Here is a 23,147-nt window from a genome sequence, read left to right on the forward strand (position 1 = left end):
TAAGAAAAATAATATTCTGCAAAGTTATTTCAATACTTATACTCTTAGTCAATCGCTAAAAGAATGGATACTTCGAACATGAAAATAGAGAATCGAACAGAATGTTGGAAGAGTTTAACCATAGTTTACATTCATATTGATCCAAAACGAGAACCATGAGCATCCTGCAACTTATAGCCCATAACACTTTCAACGGTGCTTGCAGGAAAGAAATGCATCCAAGTTCATGCAGGAGGAAAAAATGCATCCACCAAGAAATTATGCCTCCTTCCATGATGACCAACACAAGACTTTTGTTAGTTGTAGACCATGTACTTTGGTGTTGCACTGAACTTTTGATATCCTTTGATAACCTTATTCACTGCATCAAGAAAGTCTTTCTCAATTACTGTCTTCCTTCGTGCCCGAATTGCGAACATTCCAGCTTCAGTGCACACACTCCTTATGTCAGCACCTAAACAAGAACCCAACCATAGAAGAACAAAATCAGAAGCTTAAACAGGATACAAGGATTTGGCATGTGCTATGTTAGGTCACAACTACCATTTGGAACACGTCTACAGTTTATAATGGGGTCTCGTAACATCATTGGTGCTTGAAGTAACGTACAATTTGAAAGAAGCTATGATGACTAATTTGCACCATAGGTATTGAAAACCAATCCACATGCCAGGTGAACACCTTGCATTGCGAATTCATAAGACACCAGCAACATAAGATAATTAAAAAACAATCCATGAAAAATAGCTCACCAGTGGAATTTGGGCAGAGACGAGCAAGAAGCTCAAATCGAATATCCCTCTCACAGTTCATCGTTCTGGTGTGGATCTTGAATATCTGAGTTCGGCTCTCCAAATCAGGCAGACCAAACTCAACCTTACGATCCAATCGTCCAGGACGCAAAAGTGCTGGGTCTAAAGTATCAGGTCTGAATTATTATTCCAAGCAAAGCAGTAAATATAATGGTTAGATTCAGTATTTGCTTGTAGGTAAATTAGAGTCTACAGAATAGGGTAATTTTTTCAATGAAAGTGGGATTGTTAAAACTATGGAAGAATCCACCCCTTGGAAGGGCAGAATTGGTATTTCAGAAAAGTTGGTACTTCATAAATGCTTTACTTTTTCTTTTCCTAACCTATTTACCCTACTTAACCCAGTAATAACTTATTCCTATGAAATGGTGGAATAATTTAACCCACTCTTTTTCCCTCAAAATTACTCCATTTAACCTAGTCACTCTAGATTCTTTATCCCGCTTCCAAATGCAGCCCAAGAGACACGATATGGAATAAAATAACAAATCTGATTCCAAGCGGTGCAGCACGGCTGCAACTTCCACAGTTTGAGATTAAAGTGAATTAGGGCTGCTTCAGATGCAAGTACAGTAAATCCTTGGATAAGCTAACCTTAGGCTGAAGGTGAGATTGAGGTTGGTCATGAGAGAGAATAAATTGGAGGGGAAAACACTTTATAGGGTTCACAAAGCCTGCAAACATCAAGATAACCAATTCCACTCAAAAGGTGGTTTTCCATATCCCTAGGTTTTTGGGATCATATGACCTTAAGTTTTCCCAATTGGTAGGATTCTTCCCTCCCATGATTAACATATTCTCAGCTCAACAATAATACATACCAGCATCCAAACAATCCTGTAAAGAGTATAGCTTGTAAGTCCTAACAAAGCTATGTGTAACAGACATAATAAGAAAGCTACTACATCAAGGAGTTGAATGACTGTTATTGGGAAGCAGGGTTATTTTTTTTGCATAGAGTAGAAAGGAGTGCCGCCTGCATTATAATTACCTGGGTCAAAATTTTGAGGGCACCACTCAGGACTCAAACCCATAATCTCTGATTTTTAAGCAGATGGGTATGACCAGTGACGTAACCTTCATTACTGGATGTATATTAGGACAGTTAATTTGGTGATATCTAGGACTGAGTTTGGTTCCTCTGGTTTTTGCACTACCTTTTAAGCTGGTGATTTGTAAGTTCTCAAGTGTAACTAAGTGAAACTATTTGCTATTTTGGTGCAGCAATTTGCCTTCAATTTGGAGCATTTTGCGTTAAAAGGTTTTGTGATTTGATGCAGTTTTAGTTCTTACATATGTTGAGCCATATTTTCTTTGTTTTGTTTTTAGGAGTAATGTTTTTTCCTCCTTCCCTCATAACAGTACCCAAGTTCTTTGGTTTGGCATAGGCATGCCTTATACCTTTTTAACCTCTATCAAAGAACTAGTAGGGGTCCACCAAACCCGCACATCCCCGCCAGATGGCAGCATTATCCATACTCGCTAATTTTTGAGTTTTTTGACATATTGTGCATCTGGACACTTGGGACATTTCATAACACTGCTTGACACTTCATACCATTAAATCATAACATCATCATCATCATTATATCCCTACTTTTCATAATTCTTCATGAAATTTATTAAGTCTAGCCTACCAATTATCAACACCTTTTATCAATTTCGACAACTAAAGGAGCAACAGATCTAGCTCGTTATTTGACAAAGACATAAATCAATACATATTTACACAAATATATGGAATATAGATTTTCTCCCGTGTCTGATCTTCAAATAGTCCACATGTCAGATTCTTCTGGAAACCCTGATACTTGACACCCATGTCACATGTCTAAGTAACACCACTAGATGGCCTTCTCCCATAAAAAAGGACTTACTTTATTTGGTTGCCAAAGTGCATTGATTTAAGAAATATTATAATGAAAGAAAATAAAACAAACAAAGGAAACAGAACCACTAAGAATGAAAAAAGTAAACAAAAAAAAGCCTACTTGGATGTCCAATAAAGTACAGAATTGTAAAGCCAATTGATCATCATCACCAAGAAAGTTATAAGAATGCCATGCTAGATATTAGATAAGTGGTTTAAGAATAGCTTTCATCACTGGATGCAGGTGGAAACTCATGTTTTTAGAAATAAACTGAGACCATGAGTGATAATGCTAATTCGGATCACAAAACAAGCGCAGGATGCAAGATGGCACATACCTATTCGTTGCCATTAGAACCTTGATGTTTCCTCTAGCATCAAATCCATCAAGTTGATTGACAATTTCAAGCATGGTGCGTTGAACTTCATTGTCACCACCAACACCATCATCAAAACGAGCACCACCAATGGCATCAACTTCATCAAAAAACACAATGCAAGCTTTTTTCGAGCGAGCCATCTAAAATGATAAATGGGTAAATAAATTAATTTATCAAATAAGCAAGAAGTTTGAAATGCTCATCAAGAAATGGGGTGACCACTGAATGAAAATTTGCAAATATATTTATCCTGAAGAGGGGGAAAACTTGCTATCACATATCTGGAATTTCAACAACCTGAAAAAGTTCACGAACCATCCGAGCACCCTCCCCTACATATTTTTGAACGAGTTCACTCCCAATGACACGAATGAAGCAGGCATCAGTTCTATTGGCGACAGCTCTGGCCAGGAGTGTTTTACCAGTCCCAGGAGGGCCATAACAAAGGACCCCTTTTGGAGGATCTATACCAAGCTTAACAAATTTTTCTGGATGAAGCATAGGAAGCTCCACAACCTGAATTCGAACAGTGCACAAAAAGTTATGGACCTAAGACTGCATAATGACTAAATTTACTCAAAGAAGGGACATTGCAAATGTAGGCACCCTGAGAATTCTCATTATCTAAGAATTACAAACCCTATGGGCGCACATGATGTCAAGAAAATATTTTCCAAGGGGAAAAAGAAAAGGTCATACCTCTCGCATCTTCTCGATCTGCTCCTTGCATCCGCCAACATCATTATATGTGACATCAGGCTTCTCTTCTACCGTCATCATTGTAACACTTGGATCAATCTTTGGTGGCAGAGGGATCTGAATTTGATATTTATTTCTATCAACTCTGTAACAAGGACAAAAAGATCTACAAGTTAAAAAAAAAAAAAAAAGAATTGGAGATTGGAAGCAAGGTCACACATCATAACTGTTGAATGCATTAATTTCATTCTTCTAACAATTTGGAGCAATAAATTGCCATCAACTATTATTTATAGCATAACACATCAAAGTCAAAACTGACAAACTAACATGACATGGAATAACTAACAAGCGTGAGGTAAGAACAGACTGGAGCTTCAAAACTAAAGTGTTTTTTTCTTTTTTTTAGTATCAGATTCAAGTGGGAGACCAACAGAACTATGCTCAAAATTCTTAAACAATGAGAAAAACTAGAATATTTTTACTACAAACAATACATAAATTATTTATGTTATTTTCCACCATACTATTTTTTTTTTTTAAGAGAACTTTGAAAATGGGTGCAACATAGGGGTCACCCATCGTGGTAGTTCTCTCACCCAAGCATGCCTAACTGCTGAGTTTTGATAAGAACCACTTCTCTAGTGCTGGTATGACTGCACCAGTATATAAGTTGTTTATGATATTCAGATCCAAAACTTCAAGGAGAGACGAAATTTACAATATGATATACCGATATAAAGGATAAATAATGTTTCTCAACTAAAAGTAGCTAAAAATAAACTGGCTAAACAATTCTCAATTAAATGCTATGGAGTTATCAAGAAAAGAAATTTATAGCCTTACCCTACACGCATGCCTTCTTCAATATCAGTCGGAGAGACTTTGTCACCCAAGCCAACCACAAACTGTACATGGGGAATAAATTATCTTCAGTCTTTCAGATTGAGGTTCTCTGAAATAAATCTGTCCCTTCAAATCAAGTGTTTAATCAAAATCAGAAACTATACCTTGGCAATTTGCTTTACATTTATCACATATTTAGCATCTTCGGTGTTTGGATTTATAATCTTCGTACACCTAGCAACCTTTGAAGAAATGAAAATCTGCCTTAGAATTTGAGTAATCTGAAAGAGCAAGCAGCAAGCTACAAATTCATACACATGTGTGCATGCCCACATCTCTCTCTCTCTCTCTCTCTCTCTCTCTCTCTCTCTGTGACATATAAACAATATCTTCAATTATATGCTAAATAAAAAATTTTAAAAAAAATGTACTTGTAAGGGTTGTTCTTCTTGCATCATTTGCTTATCAGAGACTAAATCCCACTGGCTTGGTGCAGCCAAACCGGTGTCAGACTCTTTGATTCCTGACATGTGATTGAAGAAAACATGTGTTAGAGACCTACAAATTGCGATATTTTCCCACATATGACGGTGCATGATACTAAAAAGCCCATGTAGATAAAAAAATGTTTTTTTTCTCTGGACGCACTGGCCATGAAAAAATTCTAGCCAGTGCATTTTAAAAATAATTTTTAATAAAAGGCCAAGAACAAGCAGCAATTAGCAATACTACTAGCATTTCTTCCATTCATCTTACTCAAATTCTTTCATAGTTTACATCTAACACCCCCTTTTCTACACAATAGATCTAAGATGATAAAAACCACTTGAAGCCTTGGCCCCTAATATTGCCCTAGATGAAAATTACCTCAGTGGTCATGAAGCACTGTGTATTTTTCCTTTCATATGATTATTTTAACCTAGGAAGCTCTCCAAGAAAATGAGGACTATGTTTCTAACATAGAATGTCCAATTGCCAAAGTTGCTAGTAGTGAATCAAGATTATCTAACTATTTTTTGTTTGATTATTAGAACTCCCGAGAATAGGATAGTTTACAACATGGTTTGAGCTTTTGCTCAAAACTCCGAAACCAAATATGAATGTTTTGATTTGGGTGGAATCAGTCCAACACTAGAATGGTCTTGAAGTTCTAACTAAAACTAACTTATGAAGCCAAATTAAGGATCTGTTTGGTTGGGGTATGTCAGATTATAGGATAATTTGACGATTCTCATAAATCGTTTATCTGGAAAAATGATTATGAAGGAAAATAATTTTTAGTATGCTTGGTTGGTGGAAAAATTACTCCCAAAAATGACCCTCAAAAAAGATTACTATGCTTCATTGGAGATAATCCTATATGGGAATATGACCAAATTTATAAATATACCTATCAACATAAAATAATTTTTTAATACTAGGATAGCATTGTCATCTCCAATCAGTTTTTATATAATGACTAATAATTACATGGCCCTTTATACAGTGTCATCTGCTTCTTAATCTTTTTTGCAAAAACTCTTTATTGAATGAATTTGGAAAAACATCAAAACAAATTCAGTGATTACATTGAAGGTGTTTTTGTCATGTATGGATTACCACCACTCTGAAATTTACCAAATGCCAACCCCCATGGTATTTCTTTTATCTTCTCTCTCTGAAAAATAAATATCAGACCTACTATTTTTTTTATCATCTTTCTCTTCTATTTTTCACACCAAACATGGTAATCCAATATGGGATTTATTTTCTCATACCAAATCAACCCCAACCAAACGGACCTTAAGTATATAAGTTTTATCTATGCTAATTTTCTTATATTTCTTTATTGTTTGTAAATGCTAGACAGAATTTTCTTTACATTAAACTTATACTTAATGAGTTTTGAGAAGTTTTATAAGCATGCAATGTTACAATAAAGATATTTAAGAAAAAGTAAAATCCTTTTGCATAAGTTCAGCATCCTGTGACTTCAACCTCATAAATTTCAGATTTCATATATCAAAGTGCCATCAAGTAGTAGTATAGCATATTTCATTCTAGCATGATTTTAAAAGTATATCTTGAAAAATAATTCTTTAAAATGATTTTCATTTTATTTTCTTGACTTATTTTGATTTGTCATTTCTTTATCATCTTTTATTGATTCAAAATGATAGGTTTCAATTTCCATATTTTTCAACCAAACTTATCAAAAATAGATCCCAAAGTACCAAAATTGCTGAAAATAAGGATCACCTATTGGCTGAAACCAAAATTAGGACCTAGCTTTGAACCTTAGTTTTAAAAGCATTGGTGATATTCATCTAAAAGAGTTACTTTGGGTCTATATCAGGTAAAAACAAAAGGTTAGGTTTTTAAGGGTGTTTGCATGCCTTCATATATAGTCATATGAGGATGAAAACTATGGCAGTATAGATTGAATTACCTTGCTTTTAATCTTTGTGAAGGGCCTCCACCATATACCTTATTGTTCTACTATATCCTTCTTATCGTTATTAGTTTTTTTCTCTCTTTTCTTTTCGTTTCCTTCTTTTTTTATTTTGACTTTGTTATTTTTTTTACTTTCTCATCACTTGAACATGACAAAATCACAGCACTTACGTATCCCCCTCTTAACATTTTCCGAATCCTATTTTAGAGAAGCAACAAGACGTTAAAACCTCTTAAAATGCTTAGTTATAGCAAAAAACTGTCAAGAAGAAAAGAGGATGAAGAAATTTGGGAATATAAATGGCATAGCAGGAAATTTTCAGAAAGGGAAGTGTGATGACCAATAATAGGGCTGAAAAACTTTTTAAAGGTGAGAAAATCTAGGGAACCAATTTTTAAAAAAATTATCCCATACTCGTGCCATCCTTGGCAGGATAGAAGAAAGAGACTGGTGAAACATTCAATTAGCCTTACTATCATATTTCATAAATGATGGGCAGCATATGACTTATCATAAACAATATAGTTTTAAGAAAAAAGCATTAGGAAATTGAGACTATGAGATATATCCTGCAAGGTTCTTGAAAAATAGTTTGGTGGATATAACTTTGATAATAGAGATAATATCCCTTATGCATGCCAGATCTTTATGTTTTCTTGTAGTTATATATGAGTCTTTACTGCTTTAGATTTATCCCTTTTCTGATTGTGGACTTGATTGCATCCCTTAATGTCCTTATTTGCTTCAAATTTGATTGTACAATTATGATACAATCTTTGTGATCCTATTATCAAAAATGATACTCATAGAAGTATTGATAAACAAGAGGAATATTTCCTATAGTGAGTTCAATAATCAGGTTAGCAGCAATTTACACTGATATCAGCAGCTTGAGTATATAACTCTGGACTTTAACAAAGATTATAATTCAAAAGAATCAAACCAACCTTATAAATAAGGTATCATTCTAGAAGATCTACATGGCTTTCAAACCAATAGTGAACAATCAATAGATTGACAACTTGAGTTCAATAATTATCTTTCTAACACACCAATAAAAGATCAAGGACTAGGTTTGTTGCACTTATTCTATATTTCCTTCAATGTATCATAATGCTTATAATGTTCAAAATATGGAATTAAAAGATCAGATAAGAAAGCATGCTCTGAACTATATATAACCATCACCTACCACAGAGATCATTGACCTTCTTTGCCATCTCCTTAATTTCCTTCTCTACTTTTTTGATGCTAACTGAGTAAGGTCCTAGGCCCTGTCATCGAACAACAGCACAACAATTTAATTTAGCAACCGATGATATAATAGATCTATTAAACAGATTTAACCCATATCCCGACAACAAAATCCATGCAAATAACCCCCCAAATCAGTAAGGATTTGAGCAGCCGAAGGCATTATAAGCGAATAGTGAAAAAAAAAAAAAAAACAAATGCAACAGATAAAGTTTCAATTTTTACAGGAAGTATAACAAAAAACTCGTTTTCTAACTCTATAGAGCAGTACTAGATAAATGGAAAAGGAAAGGAAACCAAATCGAGGGTTCCAAACCGACTGAAGGACCAGCATGGGAAGGGGGAAAGATAAAGCCGCCAAGAAATTTCGAATCAAAACCGATTTGCATCAGAGAAGAGGATTGGAGAGTCTGGAAAGGGGGGTGGCGCATCGGGGGAGGGCGGCGTACGTAGGTCTTGAGAAGCGCGATATCGTCCTCGTCGAGCGGGCGAGGGTTCTTCTCGTCCGTCAGCTCTTCGGGCTCCGGAGCCATGACGGCGTCTAAAGCTCCTCCTCTCACGATCTCAAGAGTTTTATCTCCTGTTCCTGGTTGCTATATACCCAGTTCCACGCCGTGCTCCACAAGCAACAAAGGCAGCCCCAGCTTTGGCAGACCAGTTCTAGGCTTTGAAATAATACTTTTATTATAGTACATTATATTTTTAATATACTGGAACTGTGCAACCATGGCGGTTTTGTAATGTGCGGACGGTCGTGATTGTAGCACTATTTTTTTTTTTTGTGAGAATGATAATATAAAAGTTATAGACAAAAATCTGGAGTCTTGTATCATATTAATTTTGTTAAATTTTTTATCATATTAATACAGATTTCAATTTATTTATTAAAATAATATAAAAATTAAAAATATCATTTCAAATGACGTTTCTATGGTCTAATCAGCAGTCTTCTCCGGCCTACGTGGAACCCATCAAAAAAAAATTATTATAAAAACACCATTCTTAATAGTACTTTTAAAAACTTAACTCGAAATAATATTTTTAAAAATATCATTTAAAATAATATTTTTAAAAATATTATTTAGAATAACGATTTTAAAAGCACCATTTCAAATGATGTTTTTTAACTTTTTTTTTTTTTTTTTGTGCATGATGTCCTGAACTGGAACCTTAATTTAATTTTTTAAACTATTTTTTTTATGCGTGATATGTTTCTCATTATTATTTATATTTTGATTTATATGGCTCTTTTGCATGGAATTTTCTTTCCCAACTTTTCGAGACCTGTATCCATGTCCATAAACCATAACATCTTAACACTTAAAATTAAACAAGCAAAATATCTAAAACTTCGATAAAAATAATAATTAATAATATAAGATAGAATAAAAATATCAAGTCTACAAAAGGAATCCCATGGTATACAAGTCCAAGAAATGCTAAGTCCCACAAGAGCATCGTGGTGCCCGTGGCCGTTTGAATCTTCTTAGAAAGATCCTCAACGGTCGCTCCTGTGTCATCTGTGATGCCCCCTCTCCTATATCAGTGAACGTCTCTTGGTCATACATATGAGGAATAACATATGCTATCAGAGCATCTATTAGGTGAGTGACCCCTCAACCCCCTCATCTGTATCCAAGGATGGATCTGTAACAAAAGAATCAGACCACTCAGATGATGACTCATGATGCCAACTTGGATCCGATGCTGTCATCTGGAGCATGTAGGAAGATGAAGGCCCTAGCATCTGTGGATCAAAAAGTGGTAGTATATGTGCAGCATGCGGCAATGACATATGTAGAATACATGATAATGGCATATGTGGAACATGTGATGACAGTATATATCTCATATCTGGTGCATTGGATGCTCCATACAAGGTGCACAGCTATTTGGATTATAGCCAATCGCTGTCAATATCCCTAAACATGATCTCTCCGTCTCCCATAGTATCCTGATATGCTCATCCTCATTAGTCTATATAGAGCACGACGAGGGTCCAGTATAAGATCCGACAAACGATTAGTCTACATAACAAAAATAAAATTAGCAATACATTATAAAATATAAAATAAAGATATAACAGAACTACATAAAATATTTTGCATTAACGATTAGAAGTAAAATTAAAACTTAATGAATTAAAATTCAATATAAGATTGACATAAGGCATAATTTTCGTGGCCTTACCAACATACACATAGTAGAATTCTCACCTTCGTATCCTGAAACTGCATACCGAGACTGTCCAATGACCGATACTGTAATGCTAAGAAATCAAATCATGTATCTTTGGTATATAGATGGCCTCCTAATATGTCATCACTATGAACCATATGATCTCGCCATGCATTCCAAATGGTGACATACTCTGTACGTCTAATATGCCAATCAATATGAGCTCTCCTTCGTCGATCACTATGATGAAGATGCTGGCTAGTATCAAACTGCTATGGGATGTCCTGAATCCGACCAAACTACCAAGCATACATCTGGAAGGTGCCACTCCACTACATCAAAATAAATAAGTGACACCCTACTAGTCCATATATCATATCCATCCGTGCAAATCTGTGATAATATGGACATGATCTGATTTATGTATGGCTCCCACAAAAATTGATAGAGTTAAAAATGAAGTTGGATTAATAAGCTTATTTTTTAGTAAATTATAAATACTATAAAATGATATTTGTATATAAATTAAAATTATCCATCTATGTGTATCGGTCAATGTATCCAGCTGGCATCTATAAACTCTTGCTATCTTCGTCGACACATGATGAACATTGAATGCAACGTTCCATCTGCTTGAAAGCAGTACTAAGTTTCAAGTAATAGAATCAATATTTTTATACCTATATACCCAATGTGCATCTAGTCTGAATAGAACATCGGGGTCGTATTGCTCTGATGGCATCTCAAACAACTATCTCCACAATAGGCTGATAGTCGGCATTCTCTCCCATACCCAAATTTATCAATTCCAAAAAAATCATACATGATATGCCCAATTAGAGCTACAATAGAATATAAAAAATAAAATTTATATATCACATACCTACAATAATATAAGATAACTGCCAATCTCTGACTGGTCTGCTGCAGAAACCCAGCACATAGCCCTATATAGACAAGTTACTACTCATTATCCCAACTGAGCCTACGAGCGAAATCTAAATCCTTAATAATGATAAAATAATCAATTTCACCTTGTTAGATGAAGTATTAGGCAAAATAGCACCCCATAGTAACCGCAGTACGTAGCCTCTGACATCCTATCGCATCATCTCCTCTGGTGCATCATCTTCAATGTATAAATGTCGATAATGATCATCCAAACACTCCATCCTCAGTTGTGAATGATTAAAAAACTATGTTTCAGACTGAAACCCTAATAATCGATAGCACATAACCTGCCACTCTGGAATGCTAAGAGTGGGATCAGCTCCTATAATTGCCTTACCATCAACTGATAGTCCGGTGAGAACACTAACATCCTATAACGTGATGATTGCCTCACTAAATGGAAGATGAAATGTGTGGTTTTTTAGCACCATCTCTTAAGCAAGGCAGTAATAAGATTAACGTCCATCTGTATCTGTCTAATCTGATACACATTGTAGAATCCTAGATATCGTAAATAATCTACAACTCTATCTGGGATGTCCTCCGTCCTTCATATGTCAATATCGGCTCGTCGTAATCGAAGATGTCTAGGCTCTTGTAATAAGATAGAATAATTAGATAACATATGTGACTTTAACAAGATGCAGCACGAAACCTCCATTTACATTCTTATTCAGCATCTGATGATGCACATCGAATGGACTATAATTTTAAATGTGACTGAATTATATTGTATGTCTGATGCTTTCGAATGTGATAAAGATCAACAGCTTTCTTTAGCTGTCTTTACTCTGAAATATCAGACCTATAGAAAATTCAGTCATCGAGGAATTTCAAAACTAATAATTAGAGTTCAATCTTCGTTCAATACTAACACCACCACCATGATCTAAATTTAAGTTGCTAAAAAATTATGGAGGTTCATGCAAATGAGGTTCAGGTTCTTCTACATTAATATCAGGCTGATCATCTTCATCACCATCTTCATCTTCATCTTCATCATTGTTACTGTCCTCATCAAGCCATTCTTCTTCAGCCTCATTCTCGTATGACTCAAAATCTCAATTATCAGAATTTATTTCAGTGCTGACCCAATCATCATCCCCTATTTGAGTGTCGTATTCTGGACTTACTATTACTTTTACCATAGGAGAAGTCACCGTAAGAGAAATAACTATAGGAGAAGTCACTATAAAATTTGAATAATTGGACAACTAAAACCAACAGTATTATAATATTGTTCTGCAAACATGACCTCAACACCAATGATTCGCACCATAAGACTTACGAAAGGCGAAAAAGGTCTAAGAGTATTACCCTCTTGGGTTAAAAGCCTACTAAAGTACTCAAACTTCAGCACCATCATTTGAATAGTATTTTCAGTAGAGGATACATCTTCCTTTCAATATATAATTCAATATATCGATATTTTAAAAATTTAAAAAAAATATCAATATTTCTTAGATATCTTCATCATCATCAATTAAAACTAAGAGATACTTGCTCTGCATTAACTGTTTCAATAAATTAGGAGATCTCCACCTCAATTTGATTTCATATTTTTCTCTATCTATAGGAATACCACTGTATAAATGGTCCAATAATTATTGATGTGATAATTATGAAGATAGACTAACCATCTGGCTCGCAGGCTAACTGTACTACACACCATCTTCATCATTTTTTATTATCCATCATAATACAATAGTAAACGAATCCGAGTACTGACCATTTTCTTAAAAAATTTATGACAATATCAAAATCAAAATATTTAGTATTAATAATTATTTTAATAAAATGACTTACATAATAAATAGATCCTATCATCAATTAATAGGCATAGATAGATTCTATCCCATTCAAAAATTATATTAATTCTATAAATAATTACAGATACGTAATAAGAATTGAAAAAAATTTTGATAGTATTTTCTCTTAGTTCTCCTACACGACTGAAGATGTGTGAAAAAAATTAGAGAAAAACTAAAAAAAATACTGTCTAAATTTTTTTTCGAATCCTCTGTATATCGTTTGATTACAGTAATTATCTATAGAATTAATTATAATTTTTAAACTATCTAAACTGGATAGTCAATTGACTGATGTGTATAATTCTCCCATCCATATAAAAAATATAGAAATGTATGGATGTTGTAGAATATGACATTAATCAAGAGATAGGTCTACGGTTCTATACAATATAATATATTTAATTTTTTTTAAATTAGTCATCTACCACAGTATTGAGTAGCATTGTAAATGGATTGGGCTGAGCCGGGCACTACCCTAATCGAGCCTGGTCCGAAAATTTTTTTCGAGCTTCGGATTGGGCTTAGACCCGATGATTTTTCGAAAAAATCAGATTTGGGCTCATTTTCAATAATATAACAAACAACATTAACAGATACATTAATTTAATGAGTATATTAGCTAAATGAAAGAGATGATGGAAAGAGCCAGGGGGAGAGAGAGAGAAAAAGAGGGGTGGAGGGGGGGCGGGGTGCATCGGATTGGAGGTGGAGGGGGTGTCGGGTAGGGTTAAAAATTTTGACACGATCCGTTGACACGGACACGACACGACACGTACTTAGATGGGTTCAAATTTGAAATAAATAAATTTGGGTCATAAATGGGTTGATCCGTTTATGACATGACAAATTCATATCTTAAGCGTGTTGACCTACGTAATCCATTTTGACCCATTTGACTAAAAAATTAAAATAAATTAATGGGTTACACGACATGTTTGAATATGTTAAACATATTTATTTTAAGATTACTTGAGGGCAAATGAGAAAAATCAAAAAATTATAATCCTAACCTAAAAAAATAATGATGAAATTTAGAGCTATGAATTAGCATAATAGGTAACTAAATTATTTTTATATTATTTTAGTTTTTTGACTAAATTTTTGTTATTTTAATTTAATTTTATAAATAAGTTAAATAGGTCATTAGATGGGTCGTGTATCCATTTGACCCCCAACATGATTATTAATCGTGTCAGATTGATCGTATCGGGTTAATCCGTGTATATTCATATCATATTCATGTTTTATAGGTTGACCCATTTAATTAAACGGATCTTGTTCGGGTTGAGTTAACCTGTGTTATATCCTCAAATCGACATGATCCATTTATGACCCGTGAACACAAATTACCAGCCCTAGCATCGACGGGGAGGAGAGGGGGCAGCTGGGTGGGCAGAGAGCGAGAAAGGAAGAGAGGACTGGGGGGAGGGAGAGAAAAGGAAGAGAGGGATGACGGGGAGGGGTGGGGTCGGGGGAGGAAGAGGGGGAGGGCACGGTGGGTTACCAGCGGCAGGGCATCGGATGGAAGGGATCGACGTCGACGGAGCCATCGGGAAGAAGAAGCTTAGGGCGCGGGAAGAAGAAGAAGGGGTAGGGCGGACTGCTTTTATATATATATATATATATATATATATATATATATATAACGATCTGAAAATATAATTTCGAATAGTATTTTTAAAAGCGTCATTCTGAATAGCATTTTTATTCTTTTTTTTTTTACGGGTTCCACGTATGTCGGAAAAGACTTGCTGATTGGACCAAAAAAATATCATTTGGAATGGTATTTTTTCAGTAGAAAACACCATTCTAAATGACGTTTTTAGTTTTACATTAATTTTGTTAATAAGTTGAAACTTACATCAATTCGGTAAAAAAGTTAAAAACAATCTATTCGGTAAAAGACTCTAAAAATCTGCATAATTTTTTTTTTAATTTTTATTTTTTATCATATTTTGTTTTACTTTTTTGTGCAACTAGGAAGACATATCAGCTTTTTTTTTTTTTTTTTTTGTATAAAACTTTTGAGTTTAGCATTGCTTGGTTATATTTGTGATCAAGCATGCATCGTGTGAAAGTTTACCTTTCTTTCTACTAATTCACCATTTGATCATCTATCGGTCATTTTGAGAAATATATAAATATATGATTTACAGTTTAAATATTTTAAGATTTATGTAAATAGTTGGTTGATAAAATAAATTAATAGGAGAGTTATTAATATTAGTATCCACGTGATGCATAAAGTCAAACCTCTATTTTAGAAATGCACAGGATAGAATAGATGGTTTTTCAATTTAGACCTTTATAAAAATATTAAACTAATCCCCAAATCCCTGTTGGATGCATTTTCAGAGTAACAATGTACAACAGTTAAATAGAAACCTTTTCTTCACTAGACTTTCTTTTTTTTTTTTTTTCTTTTTTTTCATGAGTTAAAATTAATTTCTAATAATAAATAATATTAATTAATAATAACAACACAATGATATAAATTATACTATATTGAAGATATGAGATAGAATATATTTTATAAATGCATAATTCCAATCTCTTCTCATTCGTCTAAATTGGTGGAGCAATACACGGACATAAAACATGAGTCCAACTCAAAAATAAGGATATAAGCCAATATGGATAGAGATAGCAATGGATTAGATATGACTTGAATCAACCAACATCTATATCCATTCCATAATTAAAAACTCTATAATCATACTTGTCCTATGTCTCCCTCGGATCGAATTGAGTCAAATAGAGATATGGATCGACTGGATCAAATTGGATCAGATGAAAAATTTATCATGATAATATTATAAAATAATTATAATTAAAAAAATATAGGTTAAAATTATATCGGATTGAATTCAAGGAAAGATATATTATTATCCATATCTATTTCGTATATATTTCACTTTTTTTTTTTTTAACCCATATTTATCTTAAATTTTAATTATATCAGATAAATTCTGTCCCATCCGGATCGGATCGGATCGGATGGTATAAAAGTGCTATCCCTAACCACATGGCTTATGGATGTTTTGTGATCCGTGAAGCACAGAGAGTGAATCCGCTGTAAAACGAGAAACTATTGCCTGTGTTGGGTGCCTCAGCCGTTTATATGGTGGTACTCTGAGCCTATAAGAATCAGCAGCCATTGGGTATCTTCTCATGTGAAGACCCTCACCGTCTTCCCCCCATATCCGCTTCTCCGTTGACCCTTTTTGCCCCACCCTCTCTCCCAAGTCCCGTTCCCCATCCTTCTCTCCACATTCTTTACTCCCGCCACCATCCCCAGCCTGCGCCCAACCAATCCCGGCGCTTGGACTCCCTCGCTGCTTCTCGTGCCACCCCTCCGCCACCGAGACTCGACCGCTGGCGCCGGCTTTGCCGCCACCCTGGTATGCATGCATCCGCCTTTCCTTCGCTACTCCCTCCTCTCTCCGTGCTCACCACCTGTTCGATTAGATTCGCAATATTGTTTATTTTATTTTATTTTATTTTTGGTTGGTTGGTGGGGTGGGGTGGGGTTGAGGGGGGTGTAGGGGTAGCACTATGTTGCTATATTCAACGTATGTGCATCGAAGGAACATCTTTTGTAGGCATAATCTCCATCCTATTTGCCCGAGGTTTTGAAAGGAGTCATTTTTTGCTGGTAAATTCCTTGATTTCCTTTGGAAAGTCTATGCTAAACGATGCAAAAGTTATGCTGTACTTCTCGATTTGATGGCTTTATCAGTGCTTCTGTATTTGCGTATCATTGTTCAAGGCTAATCATACTAAGTGATCCAAAATGGTTTTTTTTTTTTAATGGTTTTGGGTGACAAGTTTTATATGTATGGATTGTTCTTGTGATGATTTAGGTACCATTTTGTTCATTCTCTATGCCTTTATCAAGACAAATATGTGGACTTTCGACTCAACTGTTGAATGTCTGCATAGCTTCCCTGTGTAAAGCTAGGAATTTGGAGAAAGCCGAGGCTGTTTTAATCGACGGTATAAGACTTGGATGTATTCCAGATGTTGTAACATATAATACATTGATCACGGCATATTGCCGCTTTGTTGGGATGGATGAAGCATACTCGATTCTTTATAGAATGAGAGAGGTAGGCATAAAACCTGATGTAATTACTTACAATTCTTTAATTGCTGGGGCTACTCGGTATTGCCTTCCGTCACGTGCGCTGGAGCTGTTTGATGAAATGTTGCAGATTGGACTTGCTCCTGATGAATGGAGCTATAACACTCTAATGCACTGTTTGTTTAAAACTGGATATCCGGAGGAGGCCTACAAGATTTATTTGGATATGATTTTGAAAAATATCACTCCTTCATCGGCTACATATAATACTTTAATAAATGGTTTGTGCAAGATGGGAAAGGCGGTGTATGCTGTGAGACTGTTTAGAAACTTGCAAAAGTTGGGGTTTTCTGCAGGGCTGGTGACATATAATACAATTATAGATGGGCTCTGTAAATGTGGCAGGATAGATCAAGCAAGAAGGATTCTCAAGGAACTTGGAGAATCAGGTTGTGCTCCAAATGTCATTACTTATACGACAGTTATGAAGTGCTGCTTTAGATGGGGAAAATTTGAGCAAGGATTTGAGATTTTTTATGAAATGATGAACAAAGGGTACAATTCAGATGTCTTTGCCTATTGTACAGTAATCAGCACATTGACCAAGAAAGGTATGCTTACAGATGCTAATGCTTGTGTTGAACAAATGCTGGGAAATGGTATTGGCCTTGATAAAGCATGTTATAACACTCTACTTTATCTGCTTTGCAGAGAAGGTAAGTTAGAAATTGCATTCCAGTTGCTGAATGAGATGGAAGAAGGTGGCCTTGAGGGTGATGAATATACATACTCTATTTTGGTCAATGGGTTGTGTAAAATGGGTTACATTGATGCTGCCTTCAAGCAGTTGCGTTTGATGGAGGTGAGGGACTTCAAGTCAAACTTGGTAGCTTATAATTGCTTGATTGATGGGTTGTGTAAGGTGGGAGAGGTGGATTCTGCCATGAAGTTATTCAATAAGATGAAATCCAAGGATCCTTTCACATACACATCATTGCTGCATGGCCTATGCAGGAAGGGTCGGTTTCGTGTGGCATCCAAGCTCTTGCTGACTTGCTTAAGGGAAGGCATGAATGTTCTCAGATCTGCCCAACGTGCTGTTATTACTGGTCTTCAAAGTTCAGGATTTAAAAGGGATGCAGGGAAGCTCAGGACAGCATTACGCCTGGCTCAGCTTTCGCAGTACTAACTGAGGGAAAAGAAACAAAAGTATACATTATATATGAAATTGCTCCAGAGATAAACTCTCAAGAGGATGAGAACATGGCTGTTGCTCCTCTGCACCTTAAAGCTCGGGAGGCATTGGTGATATACCTGCATCTGTGTTGCATGAAATTCTTTGCATGGATTTGATCTAACAACTCTCTTTGATAGAGGAAGTAACCCTTGAAAAGACCAAGTGATAGAGCATCGAAAGAGAACTTCTTACCTTATGAACCTGATTCATCTACCAAAGGGGTCAAATTTGCTTTGGAATCTTTCCAGAATGTTGTATTTTTGCCTGCTTCCTATACAATTTGCTATTCAAATATTTTGTAGAAACCCATTCCTGGTCCTGCAGCTGCTCTAGATTCAGGTGACTAGCCTTATCCACTCTTGGCCTTGGCAAAATGTAACCTTAACAAACTTGGAGGCTCTATGAGCTCCTATTTCGGGGAATGTGAGACAAATCGCGCACTTTACATCCAGACTTGATCCACCACTGAAGGTGTTCTCCTAAGCTCATATTTGGAGATTGTACAAGTAGGACCTAATTTGGACAACTGGGTAGTTACAAGTTTGGTTGCGCATAAGAGGGCACCAGAAGTCACTTCAGGTATGGGGGAAGTCGCTTCAGGTGTTTGGTTGTTCCGAAGTGGCCTGTACTGAGTTCCCACTGTGAGAGGACCTGGGCTCAACAATGCAGGAACTCTGGCTGGTAGGAAGCCAAAGTCACTTGGGCAAAGTGAGTTACACCATCAACTTATGAGAAACCAACAAGCATTAGATTGCATCCAGAGAATTCTATGAATACAGTCCAACGTGAATCTGTAGCCTAGCTTTCTCTTGGCCTCGGGCAATATTTTCCCGGTCTGAAGACAACCTGCTTTGCTGCTTGCTTTACAGATGCAATGTTAGCTCCCTGCAGTCCGAATGCATGGCAGGAGAGAAGAAAACATTGAGTAGCCCGAAGGAACCCGGAAGACATGACATGATAAGCACCACTCCTTGCTTTGACACAATTTCTCATCTTGGTAAAGCTCATATTGATAAGCGGGTTAGAATAGTGGTCTAGTCTGTTGAAGTGTATGCCCATTGTCTACTTGTGTTCGTCAGGTATATAGACGACCATTTGTATGCTGGCCCTGGCTGTGTCCAAACCTGTGCAAATTCTTGCTGGTTCTGTAAAACAGATGCAGTCTGGTTGCGGTCACGATTCTGTTGGATGTGATAGTGGTAGGTTGCAGTATCTACGTTAGAAAAGACTTGTATTAATCTTGAAAGCCGTATTATCCTGTAGTGCTTCCTTCTGAAAAATATTAAAAGCCAAGAAACTTCTTGTGGCAAAAGTGAGGAACTTTAGTAGCTATTTCCATGTGCAGACAAGTAAAAGTGACAGATACACAGCCAAATAAGCCTGCATATCTGATGTGGATTTCTCATTATCCAGGTCTCTGAGGAAAACAAAGAGATTAAACTGGATATTAGACCCGCATTCTAACTGCTGGGGCTGACTGACGGCAGAGAGTTTTCCATACCCGGGGACCAACAAATTTAGTTGCTTAGTATTTTTCCCATCTACAAAAAATAACTTTTATTTTGTCCAGGACTAAAGATGATGTATTAATCCATCCTACATGATGGTACCAGCTACAAAATTATCCATGGGGCAAGATATTTTCATGGGTATAAAGGTGCTTAAACTATCACGGACATCCACGCAAGATATTTTCACCACATCTTTTACAAAAATCCGCAAACCATCACTAGAAAAAGTGTACGAAACATTACTCGTCGGCTTAAACTCCCTTGATCCATATCACTTCTGTCACACTAAATTGTATTCGAACATTAAGCCAGGATAGTCTGATCAAAGCATTATGCCTTCACATTAAATCATATCCAAGCATTAAGCCAGGAAGATTATGATCAGAGCATGACACCTTCAGCTAGAACATAAATGATGCCTAATCTCTGGGTTAAAGAACACAGTTGATTTATCTTCTCTGGGAACCGATAAGTCCATGGCCTTACCATTTAACCAACATATTTAATGTACTGCTTGGTGGCTTTGTTGAACAAAGAATAGCGTGAAAGCGTTTAAGCAGCGCTTGTTTGAATGTGCCTATGCTGCACAAGAAGATGAAGGAATCCAACTGATGGAATAAATATTTCCTGATCCTACAAATTCTGAGATTCATCGAGTTTTAACCAGTGCATGGAATAACTGAACTAACGAGGTCATCGCATCAATCAAAACAAAAAAAGACATTGCATGGAATAACCGGACCGACGCGGTCATGGCATCAATCAAAACGAAAATGACATTTAATTACGCATCGGTCAACAGTGGCAGGTAACGCCAACTTCCATAAACTTCTTGATAGCTTACATTCTTGGACATGTTAGTGCAGGTAAGGCCCAGGCGCAGGGCAATTCCCCCAAAATTTAACATCTGTAAGATTTACAGACTGAATAGTTTTGTTGTTAGTCCATAAAAGCTACCCCTTGATCAAGTATTAGGATTGTGCCTGAAAATATCTACAATAAAATTTACAAGCGCCTGAACAAATTCCACGCAGCGGCCCTAACTATTGCTGCTGCTGCTGACTGTCATTTACAGGCTCAGGACGGCGCCTCCTGAAGTACTTTCTGTTGAAGGACTCTGCATGCTCTGGGAAGATTTCCTTCACAAAATTCTCCATGCACTTTCTATAGGAGAAATCAGCACTAGTGCCATCACAAGATACCACATAAAAACACCTGGAATCTTGAAAATCCTTGTGCTTGTCAACCTGTCAGTTGAACAACAGTGTTACATCTTTCCGCATTAACAGGCAACTAAGTAGCTTGCAATTTTCAGCTGAATCCAGGTTGTTGTCATGACGTCCGTAAGACATCATTAAAAAGTTTAGCTTCAATAATAGACTGATGAATTCACTGAGCTTACCATGATATGGTCAATTTGATCAGCCACTTTTGCTTGCTTATCAGGATGGTGCTGAAAAACTTTCTCTATAATGAATTTTTGATCATCAGAAGATAGTCGATCACCATCGCTGCATACATTGATGACAAGCAAGAAATTGTATGATGAAATTCGATAGGAAAGACAACTTATCAAGATACTTGAAGAGAATATTCTCAGAAATGAATAAATGATCATAAGATAATTAATTGACATCACTGCAAACAAACCTAAATTACCTAACTTGTCTAGTGGAGAACAGGTTTGTACCATATTTCAATGACTTTTTTGCTTACAATCTACCCTTTTTTTGGTTGGTTGGGGTGGGGGGGGGGGGGGATTCAAATGATTTATGAATCCATGAGAAGTAGGTTTTCTTAATTTCTTTCATAAGATTTAATAATTTAAAGTTAAATCCAGTATTTTTTTTTATTGGAAGGGTAGGTTAAATCTGATAATATCACTTCCATTAGACATCTTTTTGGTATGTTGACTATTCATTCATTGCATATACAACACCTAAGCAGAAATAAACTCTTACAGTAAAAGATAATTATCACAAAATCTAATACTGAGTATTTAATTGAAGCATATAAATTTAGTACTTACATATCCAGTAAAAGTTCAGCTTCCTGTCCTTGTGCGTTAATTTAGGCAATAAAAAGGAATTTTGAATAATTTTTAGTTAGATAGTGTAAGATTTATAATCTAGATTTTTTTAAATGCAACAAGATACTTATTGACCTACAATCCTCGGTTGGAATGGAACAAGTTCTTGTTTGATGTAGAAAAGAAGCTACCTTTCCACAATAAAACAATGTTTTGAATCTTTTGATGGTAGCAAATTATATAGAGATAAAACCAATGAATTATATCTAGAAAAACAGCAAAATTTAACTACATATTCAAGATTATAATGAAAGCAATATTTGACAAGCTGAAGACAATGATCAACAAATTTGGATCACTTGACAGTTGCAAATTAGGCGGATATTTCATTCAGCTAAAAAAGATGTCAACTTGATGCATTAACTGTTAGATACTGGAAAAGGCATCCTTTCACAATCTGATTAAGACAAAAAAAACATTAGAAGGCACGCCATGGCGCAAAGGCTGCTCTATTATGACCTGGGTTTCATAGGTTTGAAGCATGGAACAGCCTCTCTGCATATGGGGGAAAGACTGCACATATCTGACCCTAGACCCCATAGTGGCGGGATATCATGCACTAGAATGTCCTTTTGTTTTATCAATATTAAAATATTCATTAACTAAAACATATGTTAGGGTTGTTTTCCCTTTTTGTTATTGGATTTGATCTTTGGCCTCATATTTTAACTTTCAGAGTGAGTTCAAATGAGCCAGTGTCATTATGTGAATTTTTATGTTGTTATTGTGCCAAAATCAATCATGCGAAAGGGAATAATGTTGCGTTGAGTGGGATTATGACTACCATTTCAACTAGAAAATAGATAAAGAATCACTAGTTTGACAATTTATTAATGAATAAATGTTAACCAACAATGCTTACGTCTATGTCTTCACTTGCTGCCAAGATCTTGGAATACGCATTTAAATAGTGACAATCAGTTCAAAGATTCTAAAAGATACTTCTGAGACTCATCTATTATTTTCTTATGGACTAACTCTATGATGAAGA

The 23,147-nt window shown here is 35.7% G+C and overlaps 3 protein-coding genes across 3 annotated transcripts in view; 1 reads left to right on the forward strand and 2 right to left on the reverse strand.

The window, feature by feature from the left end:
• Nucleotides 1-8,969, reverse strand: LOC105053024 (26S proteasome regulatory subunit 7). Its single transcript, XM_010934025.4, has 10 exons — nt 8,745-8,969; nt 8,234-8,315; nt 5,039-5,130; nt 4,772-4,849; nt 4,608-4,669; nt 3,762-3,906; nt 3,360-3,578; nt 3,021-3,202; nt 753-928; nt 1-454 (listed from the first exon to the last, which is right to left on the reverse strand). Exons 1-10 carry the CDS (start codon nt 8,826-8,828, stop codon nt 297-299), a joined length of 1,278 nt encoding a protein of 425 aa, XP_010932327.1. The 5' UTR covers nt 8,829-8,969; the 3' UTR covers nt 1-296.
• Nucleotides 8,970-16,291: 7,322 nt separating this feature from the next.
• Nucleotides 16,292-19,868, forward strand: LOC105053023 (uncharacterized). The gene is made up of 2 exons (XM_010934024.4): nt 16,292-16,636; nt 17,099-19,868. The coding sequence occupies exon 2, from the start codon at nt 17,120-17,122 to the stop codon at nt 18,506-18,508; it is 1,389 nt and encodes a 462-aa protein (XP_010932326.2). The 5' UTR covers nt 16,292-16,636; nt 17,099-17,119; the 3' UTR covers nt 18,509-19,868.
• A 952-nt stretch (nt 19,869-20,820) lies between these two features.
• The window catches only part of LOC105053022 (DNA-directed RNA polymerase V subunit 1), a 46,518-nt gene continuing 44,191 nt past the window's right edge, over nt 20,821-23,147 (reverse strand). Inside the window, 2 exon segments of the mRNA XM_073244134.1 lie at nt 20,821-21,314; nt 21,470-21,578. Of these exon segments, the coding sequence (XP_073100235.1) occupies nt 21,111-21,314; nt 21,470-21,578 (313 nt within the window). The 3' untranslated portion in view covers nt 20,821-21,110.

Source organism: Elaeis guineensis, chromosome 10, assembly GCF_000442705.2.
Source record: "Elaeis guineensis isolate ETL-2024a chromosome 10, EG11, whole genome shotgun sequence".
Classification (NCBI taxonomy): domain Eukaryota; kingdom Viridiplantae; phylum Streptophyta; class Magnoliopsida; order Arecales; family Arecaceae; genus Elaeis; species Elaeis guineensis.